General features: G+C 37.8%; 1 protein-coding gene across 1 annotated transcript in view; it reads left to right on the top strand.

The window, feature by feature from the left end:
- The window catches only part of LAMA2 (laminin subunit alpha 2), a 335,803-nt gene that overhangs the window by 192,605 nt on the left and 127,163 nt on the right, over positions 1-16,035 (top strand). The window contains exons 17-18 of the mRNA XM_059468183.1: positions 6,423-6,550; positions 11,310-11,396. Coding sequence (XP_059324166.1) covers positions 6,423-6,550; positions 11,310-11,396 — 215 coding nt within the window. The remainder of the gene's footprint in view (positions 1-6,422; positions 6,551-11,309; positions 11,397-16,035) is intronic.

Raw genomic sequence — 16,035 nt, 5'->3', positions numbered from 1 at the left:
ACGTTTTAGCCCCTGCACAGCTTCCCTCTTTATTTTTGTCTGTGGCACCAGCCTGGATAAAAGAGAAGGCCTCGTAGGCTGCATATTGCTTTTTGTGCTTTTTGGTTGGTGTGAGCTGTTGACTCAGGCAGCGGAGCTCCCCCTTCTGATGTTCCAAGGGTGCTGGTGTAAGAGAACACAGCACTGACAAGGAAGTGGAAAATAACCAGCTGAAGATGCACTTTCATCTACACACGTTATCAAACACTCCGCATTTTTTGTTCTGTAGCTCATACTAGATCTGGCTATAGAGAAGAGGTGCACAGGGAGCTTAAAATCAGTTCTGGATTTTCTTACAACTTTGAAAGCGCTGTAAGTCAGATCGGTTAGTATCCATGCAGGCTATTAAATGCTGCTATTCAATTTGGATCATAAGCCTTTTGAAGTGAAAGAGAGAGAAGTCTGAGCGCTGAAAAAGAGAAATGTTTCACATCAAAGGCATTCTTTCTATTGAGGTTTACACAGCCTTTTGGCCTCCTTATTATTATTCATGGTGTTTTCTCAGTAATACAACAGACAATTTAGGCATCTAATTTACTGATATGATACTTCTTTTAGCTCTTCCTTAGCTTTGAAATGTAGTTGAAAAGAAGCTGAAATGTGGTTTTGACTCATGATAAAAGCTCAAATCATCTGCTTCGACACAGGCCTGTATAAAAAGCTCATTTTAACATATATCTTGCAGTAACCTGCAAAGCCCTTTGATCCCTGAGCAGCCACAGAGAGCTGCACAATACCTCGTTCTCGTTACCATTGTGATATACATAACTGCTTTGGTACATAGGGCAATTTGGAACATTCAGAAATATTCTTTTGTACTATTACACACACACATTTACAGTAGCTTTAGTAGGTTGATTAAACCTAAACCTTGTGAAGAGCAAGCACATTTCAAGGTGTTTCATTCATTGCAGGATACTATGTTCCTGTTAGTAAGCCCAGAGAAAGTAAATCTTTCTCCCCAAAGATATGGTCAAATTGCCCTAAGTGGGCAGTCCCCAGTGGCATCCTTTCCATGTTGTATTCCTCTGTGTATAAACAACATATACCATGTTGAATGAGGCTGGTGTCAGTGCTGGTGGACGTGTGCTTTAGACAGCGTTTGTCACCAGAGCAACAAAATGTCTTTACCCATCTTCATATCCACCGTAAAAAAATATGTCCTAGCTAAATGCAGAACAGGCTCTCACTCAAGTGAAGATAGGTAAAGCCTGTGCAACATCCTGATTACATTTGTATTGTTACACCAGGAAAGAGAATTGTCTGTTCATCTTGACATTACAGTAGTTTGAAAATGCTAGAAGAGCTTATTCATGCTTCCAAAGGCAGAATACCATTGTCTGGTCTAGACAGCTCAGGAATATACTAAAATAGGCACCCAGACTTACTTTCTTTAGCTGGCTTTAGCAGCTTCCCTGGTTGTCTCTGTGACAGGTATCCTGAGGAAGGGCAGCAGCATGCCAAATGTGCTATCTTGGACTCTGTCATAATCCCTGTATATAGTTTTATTTCCATCACTAGCATTCTATTCTAAATGTTTCTTTCCATGTTCATATACACTCAGCCACATATGCTGGAGTGGTTTTCAGTGTGAATTTAGTGTCCCCTGATATTGGGCATAAAGCTCATTTGGTTTCTCAAAAAAGGGAGAGCTGGCTCAGAAGGAAATGGTGGAAAACACTCTCCAGGACATCATCAAGGAAATTTGTAGGGAACAAGGTCTGAGTCATACATATATTTTGGACAAAAATAAATCCCACAGTTTTAATTACAGAGACGTTGTCTGTCTGAAGTTTAAAGATGTTCAGAGGTAAAAGAGGTACAGAAAATTAATGCATTCAAAATAGTGCGAGATAAAATTTAAATCATTTTATTGAAATGATGTTGGAATTGAAAGCATAAGTACTTGGACATAAAATTGTTCCTGGCCACAAAGTCTATGGATCTGTGAAAAAAACCCATGGATTTTTACAAACCACTAGATCAATGTGTTGGAACAGTCTCTATTTCATTGGGAATAAAAAGAAAGCAGATATAATATACTGAGCAGGTTAGAGAAGTTGATCACGATCTATTTTGTACCCAGTCTCATCACATGAAAAAGCCTGTCCAGTTTTCCTATGAATGTGAAATTAATACATGAGAGGCTTAAGCATGCTTTAAAGAAATAATCTCAGTATAATTAGACATTGCTCGAACCAGATGATGTTCAAAACCATTGCTGTACATTTGGCAAGTTTCAAACTGAGATTCAGCCAACTGATATCAAGAAACACAAATCTTTCATGAGGGTTGATAATATTTTTAGAAGGACTTGTCTACTTCAGTACTTACAGTACTGATCTGTAAATGTGGCAGATTAGCAAGAAGTTTAATGCATCACTGAAGAGAACAGGCAGATCGGGTCACATCTACATACAACATAATCCTTCTTCTTTGTCCTGGAAGGTCCAAACTGGTTCAGGGAGAAAAGTATAGGATACACAAGATCATTACTTCTCAGATAAACTAGCATATACATTATTGTATGCTCAGATTTTGGTCTTGTATATGTGGAGATCTCTTTTTTGGTTTGTTTTTAGATTTAAAAATCAATTTTTTGCTTTTGAACATGCTGAGGACCATCAGTACAAGTCACTTTTTAAGCACTGCCTCCTGAGGGCACAGGAGCAGGCAATTCCAAAATGTCAGAGGTCAAACAGGCAGAAGGCCAGCTTGGCTGAGCAGGGGTCTTCTTTTGGAGATATGGCAAAAAAGGAAGGTGCACACGGTGGAAGCAAGGTCAGGTGATGGGGGAGGAATACAGAAATGCTGCTTGCCTCTTTAGGGGAAAATATGGTGTGGTCAAAGCTCAACTGGAGTGGAAATATGGGGGGCAATACTAAGAGTATTCTAAATAAGTTAATAGCAAGTGGTAGTGCAGAAATGACATCGGCCCACTACAGGGTGAAGATGGTCCCCTCACAAACAGGGATATAGGCAAGGCAGAGATATTTAATTCTTTCTTTGCCTTTGTCTCCAGCACTGATGATGGGCTAAAGGGGTCCCAGTGCCTTGAGCTGAAGGACCATGGCTGTGAGCATTATAAATTCTCAGTGTACCATGAACTAGTGCGACATCTACTGGATCCATATAAGTCTATGGCATCTGATGGGATTCATCCAAGAATACTCCAAGACCTGGCTGATGTCATCCTGAGGCCTCTCTCAATCATTTTTGAACAGCCTTGGAAATATGGAAAGACCCTAGTTGAGACAAAGTTGGCTAACATTTGAATTTTCAAAAAGGTTGAGAAGAATGGCATGGACTGTAGGCCTGTCAATCTCATTTCAGTGTACAGTAAAATTACAGAGAAGATTTTTCTCGGAGGTATTGAGAAACACCTGGAGGATGGTGCAGTCATTGATCACAGCCAGAATGGCTTCATGAGGGGAGAATCTGGCTTATACAATTTAGTTTTCTTTTATGACAAGGTAACCCACTTAGGGGATCAGGGGCAGCCAGTTGAAATATTTCTGGACTTCAGTAAAGCTTTTCATACTGTCTCTCACAGGATCCTTCTGGAAAAAATGTCCAACACACAGCTGGATAAACACATCATGCAATGGGTGAGCAGCTGGCTCATGTGTTGGACACAGAGGGACATAAAAAAGACATTGAGCTGTTAGAGAGTGTCCAAAGGAGGATGGTGAAGGGCCTGGAGATGAAGCTATATGATAGGTGGCTGAAGTCACTTGATCTGTTCAGCCTGGAGGAGACTGAGGGGAGACCTCACTGCAGTCTGCAACTTCCTCATCAGAAGAAGAGGAGGGGCAGGCACTGGTCTCTTCTCTGTGGTGACCAGGACTTGAATGAATGGCTTGGAGTTATGTCAGGAAAGGTTTAGGTTGGATATTAGAAAAAGGTTCTTCACCCAGAGGTTGGCTGGGCACTGGAACAGGCTCCCCAGAGCAGTGGTCACAGCACCAGCCTGACAGAGTTCAAGAGGTTTTTGGACAATGCTCTCAGGCACAGGGTGTGACTCCTGGTGAGTTCTGCACAGGGACAGGAGTTAGAGTCAATGATCCTACCAGCTGTGAATATTCTATCATTCTGCAATTGTGAGGAATTTGAAATAGGGGTCTGAATTGAGTAGGATTAGACACAGTACATGGAAATGGCAGATGTTGAAGGGCCAGAAAATATTTCATCAAAGTGAAGGCGGTCATGTCTTTGTAACAAGAAATGTTTTCCTACAAAATGGAAGGTTTCAGGTGTTTTACTTTAAAAAAGCAGAACCTGCAAGTACCACTCAGCAAGAGATGTGAAGCTTTAAAGTAGTGTATTAGCTTCTCTCACTTTAATAACATCCTTGACATATAAACTGTTCATATTCTTCAAAAACGTTAAGATATGTCTGAGGATATTTAAAGCTAAACTTATCACAAAAGAAGAATCCATTATTTTTCAGAAAAAGTACAAATAATTTGACATGATGTCTTTAAAAAGTTGGATTGCAGAGGATTTTTCTTTTGAAACACTTAAATTATTTTTGTCACATGTTCTTTAAAAAGCATATTGTTCCTGGCTACTTTTTTTGGTATGGCTGGTAGATTCTTTTAGAATGTCAATGCTTGAAATACCAATCAAACCGATTAGATAACTTATGGAAGTTGATTTTAACCCGGCTGGCTGTACTAAAGCCGTAATTTTAATTTTAATTTGGTGTTACCTCACAATCTCTAAATAATGTTAAAATACAGTATTGTGATTGATGCTTTAATTTCAAATATATGCTGATCGTATGCGCTAGCAATAAGAAAGCACCCTTTAAAACAACAAACTATTTCTGAAGGCAAATGCTTTTGACGCCGATGTCTGCATGACTGAAAAGGATATTGTGCTTTTTCAACTGCCCAGGTGCAGAGCACAGTGCAAAAAAGCTTTGTACAAATCATTGCAATCCTGGAAAGCTGTGAGGAAGGAATCAGTGTTCCTTAGAATATTGTCTGTTTCCTTATTGAGGATAAATTATGTCTTCCAGACAGTAAGGCTGTTAAATAGCAATCAGTACCATATGCATGACTTACTAAAATGATAAAACAATCTTAAAGTGTTCCTAAAAAACAATTTTAAATTAAGTCTTAAATTTGAAAGTGCCCACACTTAAAGAAAAAAACCAAACAAACAAAAACAAAAACAAACAAAACACCCCTCACAAACAAACAAAAATCCAAATGAAAACAAACCTTCAGAGTCCTTAAGCTGCAGCTTTGATTAAACATTCTAGATTTGATCTGGCCCGTAGTCTAAAACACAGCAGAACACACCCTATTAACAAAAATCTCTCTCACGGCTTTCATTCTGGCCTTTTGAAGTTGACATATGCTCTTTTAATCCTTTTTTCAGTCCATACCAACCACATCAATATGGCATTTAATATCCCAAACCATTCTGTCTGCTTTCTCTGTTTCTGCATTGTGAAATGGCTACACTTGGGTATCTTATGTGAAACAGCAGTGAAAGGAATATTGCAGTGTGCTAGTAATGTGGGGTGAAGAAAGGAAACAGATTAAGCCAGAAAAGTAATTTTTCTGAATCTATTATGGATTCTATGAAATTACGTAGAGTTTCTAAATCCTATATGATGATAGGGAAGAAGAATTGAAAGGGTAATTACTCTTTAAAACTTGGTTCTTACAAGTCATCATGAGAAGCTTTTTCTCACAGGACTGATTTCCATTCTACTAAAAGATTGCTTAATTTGAGATCAGCCAAAAGCTATAAACAAAAATGAAAATGTGGTACTGCCATTTTTATACTTCATGTTTCATATGCTCAGCTTAATTTCTCTCCTATTATTCAGTCACATAGATGAACACAAAGTATTGGATAGCACCCTATACATGGTATACTTGTCCTTCCTTCTACTCATGAAATAGAGGCTGGATTCTATTCTAGCAAATGAGAATTAAGTAATTCAGGCTTTGCTACAGTTTACAAATACTGCTAGCCATATACCTTGTAAAATGAACCAATGCACAGACATGTCAAAAGTAATAATTCATTTTTATAAATTATATCATCTGGGCTGTATTTTTGGAATCAACATCTGAAAACAGTTGTCACAAAATATGGCCTGTTGCAAGACTGCAATACTAAACCTGTCTTATGCTCCTTTAAAATTTGGTTTTCTTTAAGCAAGCTAAAATAATAACACAGCTGTTGTGTGGTATAAATTTAAAGGTTTTATGTCAAATATTCTTTTTGTTTTACATGGAAAAAAGTTATCTACAAGAACATATGAAGCACTGATTGTGGCAGAAAAAAATAAGGATAGATTTTGCAGACCTTTTTCCATATGCAAGTTATCTAATTGTCAGTTTGTACTTACATCTCTTTAGGACTGCAAGCACAACACAGGTGGTTCATTTTGTGATAGATGCCTGCCTGGCTTCTATGGCGATGCAACTAAAGGGACAGCTGAAGATTGTCAGTTGTGTGCTTGCCCCCTAAATATACCTTCTAACAAGTAAGTTGTGCACTTATTGCATATTGCACTTTTCCCCTTATTAAATTGTATTATTTCTTAATTTATATTTTTACAGGTATGCTTGAGATATTTTTTCCTTTCAATCAAATAATATATTCTGGAATATGAACTTTTATTTTTACAGTTGTACTGAGTGCCTAAGTCGGCAGATGAAGACAAAAACTAGATGAGACTAAGGCAGAAAGAACAACACAGAATTTGGATTATTGCTTTGCAAATTAATAACTAGCATTTGCTTTTCTGTTCTCCATAAGGGTAGTTGTTTCTATTTTAGAGCTGAATTGGCAGATTTGACATGAGTTTTTTCTGCTTTTACTTTTCCTTTTCCTTTTCTCTTAATCTACATTATGTAATTTGTTTGGAATTTGAATTCATCCTTAGATGTTGTAAGTGAAAATATTTTGTCAGCAAATCTCAGAAAAAATACTGTAAATTTGTTTTATTGAATAAAAATACAAGTGAAAAGTTATTCAACATTCTGATCTAAGAACCAAAGTTTCCTTCATTACAAAAGCTTGTCTATGCTACTCCATCACTTAACTTAATAGATAAACAAAGTGGCTTGAACACTTTTTATTGGTTTTGTCACAGCCAGTACCTGGAAAATAATAGTACCAAAAGCATTTTACATGATGTACCTGAATAAAACTGTTCTGAATCTTGTCTGTGGCATTGCATCCTATTAAAATTGCACTGATCAGAGCAGGAATAGTCTAAGCACTTACGAGCGGAAATTCCAGGGGATTGTAGAATGGGAGCCTGCCTTCCTGTTAACACAGCTCCTGAGTTGGTTTTATTAGATACATATATATGGGTTTATTATATCTGCTGCTCAAGCACGGCTCCTCTGACATTCTCATTACTTGGTATTTCCTTGCCTCAGTAGCCAATTATCTTTCTCTTGTTTGAGAACACTGTGCTGACAAAGAAGGAAAAACACTGTCACATTTCTGTCTTGCACAGATGTGCAACAAACCAAGTCAAATAGATTGAATTTAGGTTATGATTGGCAAAATGCCTGGGGACCTCCATTACACAGTCATCATAGTTCTGGGTGCTTTACTTTCCTTTTGTGAAGTTAACAGTCCCCTTTCTAATATTTAGTTTTCATGAAAAATAAAATAGGTACAGAACAAACACACAGTATAAATGTTCTTTCAACTGTGAAACTGTGTGTCTTGAAGTCTACAAAGTTTAGCTTTGTAGAACTTTTTGAAAGGTTCAAACTCTCATGATGTTACAGTCTAGACCAATTATTAAAATTGTTTTGAGGAAAAAAGAGGTTTTAAAGATTTAATGTGTTATCTGAATGCTATTAAAATACTTCTTTGCTTTCTTACTTAATTGTCAATGAGTTTCATATGCTAGGGATAGTATTTTCAAACAATTCAGATGCCTTCATGTGAAAAACAAACTTTTACCAAGTTCATGTCAACTGTACAGATGTAGGATATGTCATGTTCTTTCTGAGTAACTGAACAAGTGACTAATTGTATGTTCCAATTATTATAAATAGCTGTGTACAGATTTTAATTCCTGAGGTATTTAATTCCTAACATGATATGACAGGACATCTGTAGGTTTCTAAGCTTAATACTAAATTCCCACTGCATAGAGAATATTGTCCACGTAATGAGCCTGTGAGATATATTTCTATTAAGAAATAAGTTTTATATTTTGTAGCAGAGTCTCATTTATTTACAGTGTTTGTCATGGTTCCCTTCACTGTTCTCACAGCACCTTTTCAATGCCACATAAAGTGGAGAACTGTTCTAACAGTTGTCGAAAGGATGTGGTGATTTTGTTGTTCTGTCATTGACTTCAGCGGATTTAGCTGCTGCTAATTCCCTTTCCTGTTTCCTAATGGCATGAGTTTCCATATGCAGTCACTGAAGCCAGTCATATGCCTTCTGAAGCACAGCAGTCATAAATGGCTTGCCATATGTCAGAAAAGAGCACTTTGCCAAAATTAAGAAACTAAAATCAAGTTTTCTAAGCTTGTTTTCTACGTCCTGGGTTGTATTTTCTTTTTTTTTTTTGCATGTATCTGCATATATGTGCCTATGTGATGCAGATAAAATCAATACCCATGTTATAAATGGTTATGCAATGAAAACAACTCCTTCATCCGATGTCTTCTTGTAAGCATACCACTCTTAGAAACTGTTCTAACATTCTTGGTCCTCAAGCAGTTTCAAAAGAAATTGTTTTTTCCCCCATAATTTCTAAAAAATATAGATGTTTGGGATAATTACTGCTCTTCTCTTGATGTAGGCATAAATTAAATATATGTAGCAAAGACTTTGACAGGAATGCTTTATCACTGGAAATGGGAGATAGAAGATCTCTCACTCAGCCTGGGAAGGTCGGGAGTAAATTCATAGCACGTGAACTGAGAATTCGGGTTGGTCTCAGAATTTTAATTTTTTCTTGGAAAATTAGATAAAATCACAAACATATTGTCAGGGTGTGTTTTCTGTAACACACTAGGAAGCTTTTAGGTAGCCCTGTCTCCCAACACACACTTATCACATGCATTCCCATAATGTATGTTCATACTTGTCCTGTGTCCTGACTCATACTGGTGTTGCTGCCATACGGGAAAACCATAAAGAGCAATGATGAATCAAGAGGGGGGAACTACCATTTTTTGAAGCTTGTTTTGACAAATCAATACTCACAGTTCATTAGTGTGTAGCACTAGTGAGTAATGAGATTCTCAATAATCAGGAAGATAAACTCTTCTCAGCTTGCTATCAAACATTTCCTTAACAGCACACAGATGGGAATTTCTCCATATATTAATGTTTATTGTTGAAATGTGGTCCAACTATTAAGTCACAGAAAGAATCAAGGTCTTAGCATAACCCTTAAAACATAGAAATTCTACTGTTCACCATTATTGCTTAGTACTAATGAGTACATTATTATTATTATTATTATTGTCGTCATCATCCTTACAATTATTATCTTTATTGTATTTAAAATTTATGCAGTTAAATTCAGAGCTCTTTGAGGAACTTTGGTACAGTCAATTTTGTACAATGGTATAATGAGCTGTGATAGCATCTCTACAAAGTTTTCCATGAAGCTCTTGGAAAGAGTGAGGTTGGGACTGACAAGCAGGAGCTTCAAGCAAGTCAGGTGCTGCTGATTATATTCAATGATAATGTGTCCTTTCATTGCTATTGAAGAATGAACAATTATTGTTTCTTCAACTGACTCTTCCTCCATTATTAAGTATTACTGAATCTATTATTAAGTAAATGACATTGCAAAATAACACAAACATAATCCTTATTGGAAAGAGAAAAATGACAGCATCTGTCTTTATTTATTCGTCCTGACCATCCCATGTTTTTCTTACTGGTCTCTTATATTTATGGGATAACACAGAATAAAGAATAACTGAGGACAGATAACAGGATGGATGACTCTTGAGAAGTGGGGTCCAGTCACCAGCAGCTAATCACATTAAATGATGCTAATTAAGCTTTTCTGTCCTCCTGGGCCTATTACTTTCCAGAAACTGTCATGGTATATCCTTCTTTAAATATATCCAAGGTCAGATTATGTCTATTTGTTATTATTGTAGCATGCACTGTTACCTTGAATATACCTTCCTTCTGCTGTCTTTGTTGGAGCAGTTCTATTGCTTCTCAAATTCTTTTTTCCTAGGTTATAAAAGGTAATTTAGTATCTTTTTTTCACATAGGTGCTTTGTTTTGCCCCTTTGAATAGTCATTCTTCTATGCACCTACACCCAGTCTTTTATTTCTTTTTTTTCCCTTTTTCTATTTTTCTATTTAGTTGACCAGAATTGATTGCCATTATTTAGACAAGGCTTTATAAAGATGCTCATATATCTCTGTCTCTAATAATCATTACAGAATTACAGAAGAACAGATTGCCTCTTCTTCTGTGTAGTGTCTTTCAGTGTGTCAGGAGGTTTCTTCAGAAAAGTGGGTTAAAGGAGAAGGGTTGTGGAAAGCAGGATGCTGACTGTGAAGGAACACAGTTCAGAGTTAAACACAGGCATTGAGATGCAGAGCTTGCAAATGGCTACAGTATCCTTATTTATTAAAATAAAAAAAAAAAAAAAGAGGAAAAGAAAAACCAAACCAGCCAAAAATAATTGGAGCATAACAAAGAGGTAAAACTTTATAGTCTGCAAGCTATTCTTGAATTTCAACATGCCTGTGTGGCCTGTTGCTTGAGGTCATTGGCACTCTAACTCAAATACACTCTCTGGGAAGCTGTACCAGATATTTCCCATGTTGCCCCTCCCCTTTCTTGTTCACTGGGTTCCTTTCACAGCTGACTATACACAAAGTTAACTGAGCTTTTAATCGGTTGTCCTTCAGAAAGATTTATATAGGGGCCACGTTATGGCACAGATTGTTTTGCCAGCCCCTCGGGGGCACAAACAAGCAGCTGTACATTCCTGCCTTTTTAATGGTATCCAGACCACTCACTGGCAGGCTCAAGTCCCGTAATAACAGGCTATTGGGATGCTGCCATCCGCTGCTCTATATTCAGTGTCGCAGAAATAGCAGAGTCATTCCAAATTCAGTTTGCTGGAGTCGAACTTAAGCCCCATGTCCTAGAGCAGAATCACTTTTCCTGAGCACTGTTTTGCAAATTAACAATCTCTGAAGTGGGAAGAGAGTATGCTGCTAACCATGTTTTTTTTATGTTTCTTCCTTGTCCCTCTTCTTTCTCAATATCAACAACACAGCTTTAGCCCAACGTGTCATTTTGACCCACATCGTGGATTAATGTGTGATGAGTGCCCAGCTGGCTACGTGGGACCACGCTGTGAAAGGTAAGCAGGCACCATGCTTTTAGTCATATGAAACAAAAGCATTGATCACATGGAACTGTTCTACCTTTTATTACCTCCCCTTCTCATCCCTATTCCTGTTCTGAAACTCACTGAAAAAATTCCTGTGCATTTTCCTGATACTGGATCCATGAATTTGTGGTTTTCTTGTTTCATTATTTTATGGTAAAATGTAAGGTTTCCAAGAACCATTTGCTGATAACTAAGAATCTTTGTTAAAAAAGTTGCTTCTAGCTTTTCTGTCACTCTTCTGAGATTTTTATAACCCTTTTGTCTCTTTTGTTTTTTGAATGTTTAGAAGCTGGTGATTCAAATATGCAGTAAATTACTGATGCTTCACTTACAGAAGTTAATATGCAGTGAAAATACAGCTCTTCTAATAAGTTACTTGTAGATTTTAATTGTTTGTTAAAGGAATATTTTACATTTTTGTTGCTTCTAATTTTCTGTTGTGGTCTTTATTTAGCAAGTAGAACAAAATAGGCTTTAATGACAAAAAAAGATAATTCTTCTTGGTCAAATACATAGAGAAGTTCGATATGTATTTCCTACACTTATTGCTAGCTTTACAAAGGCATTATGCTGAAAGGATCATGTGGAGAATTTAAATGAAACAAAGAGCTGGTGTGAGTTCTAGTGCTAAGCTCCCAGGAACCCCCTTCCACAGGAGGTGAGACCTCATAGGCAAGGGATATCACCACAGTGTCTGCATGCCTTTGGTCCCTTGGGATTTCACATGGATGGAACAGATTTCAAGAGCAGTTAGTGTGCCAGGGACCTCTGCTAGCTCTTTGGAGGTCATGATGAATCAGTGTTGGCTTTGTCTGCATGATCCCAGTCCCCTGTGACCCTGCCAGTGACACCTTTTTAGGAGGGGCTTGGGGAGCCAGGGAACTGTGTAACACCTAGCTAGACAGTTTAGGGGCATGGAAACATGGCCCTTGTGTTTCTTAGTAGGCTCTTGCCATTTGACATTTGCATGAGCTCCTTGAAGGATTTTTCAAGGCAAACCCTAAAAAAAGGTAAGGCTTCTGAATGAAGCCTTAAAATATTCAGGCTGGGATGAGAAAAAGTGGGAATAAAGCAAGAGTAAGAGACAACCAGAAAAGCAGAAACCTGACCATACGCTGTGAATCTCCCTATAGTCCCCTCTTTCCAATTTACAACTACTTCCTTTTAAATCCCCTGTTGTGCTATATCTGTCCTGAAGTGAGAGTGCAGGCTGTCACCTGTTTCCACCCATCATCACCGAGTCTGCTCCTGCTGCTGCTATTTCTGCCTGTCTTTTCCTGTCTGTCTGGGAAGTCATCACCTTCTTTCAGCTAGTGGGCTGTGAAGTTAATGACGGCAGGAATAAATCACATCAAGAGCACTTTGGTGGCAGTTTGTCAATGCAGGGTCATTGACAGCTTCCATTAGCAACAAGTGCTGTTTCTGAGTGGAGCACAGGCTGTAGATGCAGCAGGACCGAGTCTGAATAAATGGCTAAATTGGATTTTAGCCTGATCTCCTAAGGAAATGAGGCTACTGTGATCTTTTTGTGCATGTCTCCCTGGCTGCCTGCGAAGTCATCTGCACTTGTAGGTCAATTTCAGCTAAATTTGGCAGAAGGTAGGAGGGCTGAAAGATGATAATTGTTGCCAAAGGTTTTATGAAAGAAGTGGCTGACTAGAGGTTAATAAATCAGGATATGTCATAGCTAAGGGGGAGAATACTGTGTGAACTCACACCTGATTAAACAGATAGAGAGAGAACAAGAGAGATTGTTACATGTTCTGCCCATAAGAAAACTTTCACAGGGCAAGGAAAAAGTGCTGCTGTAGCCGGAGGGATTACTCCCTGCTGAGTAGCAACATCCTGCAGCAAATAATCAGCCCTTAGCCTTGTAACTGGGATATATAAATCCACTGGAAATTTGGCCATTAATTCCAAAGCTCACAGAACTATTTGCTTTTAATTGTAACAAGTTGTTTTAAAATGTCTGCAGCTGTCAATAATAATGATCAGGAGAAAGCATGTTGCATTTTGCTATTAGCAGTGGTTGTATAATTGCTGAGAGAGTTTGCATTAAATTCTCTTTCATTTTAGCAACTACAAAGTGACAAGTGATCGGAGCCACGTGATTTGTTAGCTGAACAATCCTAAATTACCATGACATAATAAATATCATGAAGTGAGAGTGTGCAGCACTGTACTTATTTGGCCTAAAAATATATCCTCTGTCCCCTAGGGAGATACATATATCTGTCTGATTTGTAAAATGTGAAGAAAAAATTGCTACTTCTCTCACTGGAACTCTCAGGAAAATGGTGCCATAATTGCTCAATATTCTGAGGGGTCCAGATCATAACACCATCAAAATAATTTCAGATATAAACTGTGTTGGGAGTTATCATATATCTATAATTGTAGAGAGAGCTCAGCTTTCCCATGTAATGTTTTTCGCTAAAAAATTAGACACAAGTTTTCTTTCCTTTGCCTACTGGTCACTTTTCCAAAGGTGTATGAAATAGGCTGGACATTCTCTTAACTTCATAGAAAGGATGTATGATAATGATGAAAGGTTGTCTTTTTAGCCCAGCACATTTACAGGATGGTGATATCCGCTTTCCAAATACAGTCTCGATAGGGAAAAGAAGCAAAATAGGTGAGAGTCTGGCGTTTCCTGTAGGACTCTATGATTTATGTGCATGGATCCAGTGCCCTTTCCTTCCTGGAAGGAGGGTCAGTGTCCCTCATGTGTGAGCAGAAGGGTGGGCTGACCCGTGTCCTTCCTTGCCCCCACCTCCCCCATTCTTGGAGTCCAGCACAGAGTGCCACCAGCCACAGCCTCTCGTGAGAACTGTGGCTGCAGACTGCTGCTCACTGTAGCAAATATAATTCTCCCACTCGCGCCAGAGCAGCGAGCCTGTTGCAGTACTGCTGGGAAAAGGGTCAAACATTTCAGGAGGTTTGGTACAACAAATGTGTTGCACAGGATTGTTTGCAGCTTGCAAAGGTAGGCATTCTGACGTTAGAAAATGCAAGATTTATAGTTGGTCACACAACAATAACATCTGTGCTGTGCACCTGAGTTAAGATATCTCACTGCGTGCTCACAAGCCATTTCTCCACAGGGCTTTTGCTTGATTTTGTGCACAGGTTGAATGCACATAAATATCAAAGGCTCTGTAAAAATAGTACTTCCAGACTTTAAAGTGTTTGGATTTGCAGGCTTAATTAACTCTGTCTCAAGGGGATTTTTTTGCCAGTAAATATAAAGAAATGTATAAAAAGGCCTGCATTTCTGTGCATGTACGTGTATATACAGACCATCATACAGACTCCTATGAGGAATATTAACTCCATACTGACCAGGCCCAGTACACATTCATACACATATTTTTCAGTTGTAGCCTTGTCTTTGGCACCACTTATGCTAAATAAAAGCAGTGTCACTCACATACACACCTGCATTTGAGAATAGAAAAGGAATATATTAACACAGTCCTTTTTTTGCTGCTTTTTTTACTCCTATTTTTGTTTATTTTTTTAATCTCAGAGGTGTTAGGTTGTAGTTAGAAGTCATTCTTTTTTACATGTATTTTTTTAATTCATAATTTTCCATGCTGCATACTTATTGATTTTTTTAATCTAAACCTTCCCAAATATATAATACTTTGAACCTGAGAAAAGAAGCTGAAGTAGGAATGTCCTTAAGGGAAAAAGGATGGAACTAAGCAAAGTGGATTTTTTTTAATCTTCCCCTGCAACTTCAGGAGAAGTGGTAGAAAAAGAGGAAGAATTTACAGAGATACCTGTACACATTTTTCTTTTCATCTTTAACTGGTTTACCCCTACTTTCAGGATCGTCTTCAGTTGGATTCGAGATTATGTTATGTGCATAAGAAATATGGCTATGTGATGGTAGTGGGTTTTTCTAATTTTAATTATTGTAGTGTAAACTGATGAGAATACAAAGAGTTATTGAGCTCTCCTGCTGTTAATAGGAGGAAATTATTAGCAGCGTGTTTCACGTAAATCTTTGGGGCATTCTTTCTGTGAACTCCTGGGTTTCTGTGAATGCTGTCAAATACAGAACTAACCCCTAAATGAGAGTGAAAGAAGAAAACAAACACACATTAAGTGAAGTCAAATAGATTAGTAGGACCAAGAGATACAAATCTATGACAAACACACCAGTAGTATGTTAGGAAAGCGTGAGTTAACTTCAGATGTAATCTACTTTAGGTAAATTAAGGTAACTGCATAATTATCCAGATACTCTCTGATTTTGATAAAATGTGGCTATTTATTGTTACATATTAAGATACATTCTTAGACTTTGTAACTGAGATAATGTCACTGAAAAAAGCCGATTTATTTTGGCAAAGTGAAGATAAAAATTAGTCTTTTGTCATAGCTGAGATATCCTCCATCAAAGAAAAAATTATCTCTTCCTTTGCAGGAAATACAATAAATTGCTACCTTTATGACAGGTTCTGAAAATAAAATATCTGAATTATTCTAATGACAGGATTTTGATGTCTTGTTGCTATGAAGATGTAGTTTTTAGAGATGACTGTGCTACAGGAGTGGGCTAGATTGTGGAAATTTTACTCCTGAGTGCTTACATGCAGCC

This window comes from Ammospiza nelsoni, chromosome 3, assembly GCF_027579445.1.
Source record: "Ammospiza nelsoni isolate bAmmNel1 chromosome 3, bAmmNel1.pri, whole genome shotgun sequence".
Taxonomy (NCBI): Eukaryota; Metazoa; Chordata; class Aves; order Passeriformes; family Passerellidae; genus Ammospiza; species Ammospiza nelsoni.
The sequence above is the reverse complement of the archived record's forward strand: the minus strand, read 5'-3'. Positions and strand labels throughout refer to the sequence as shown.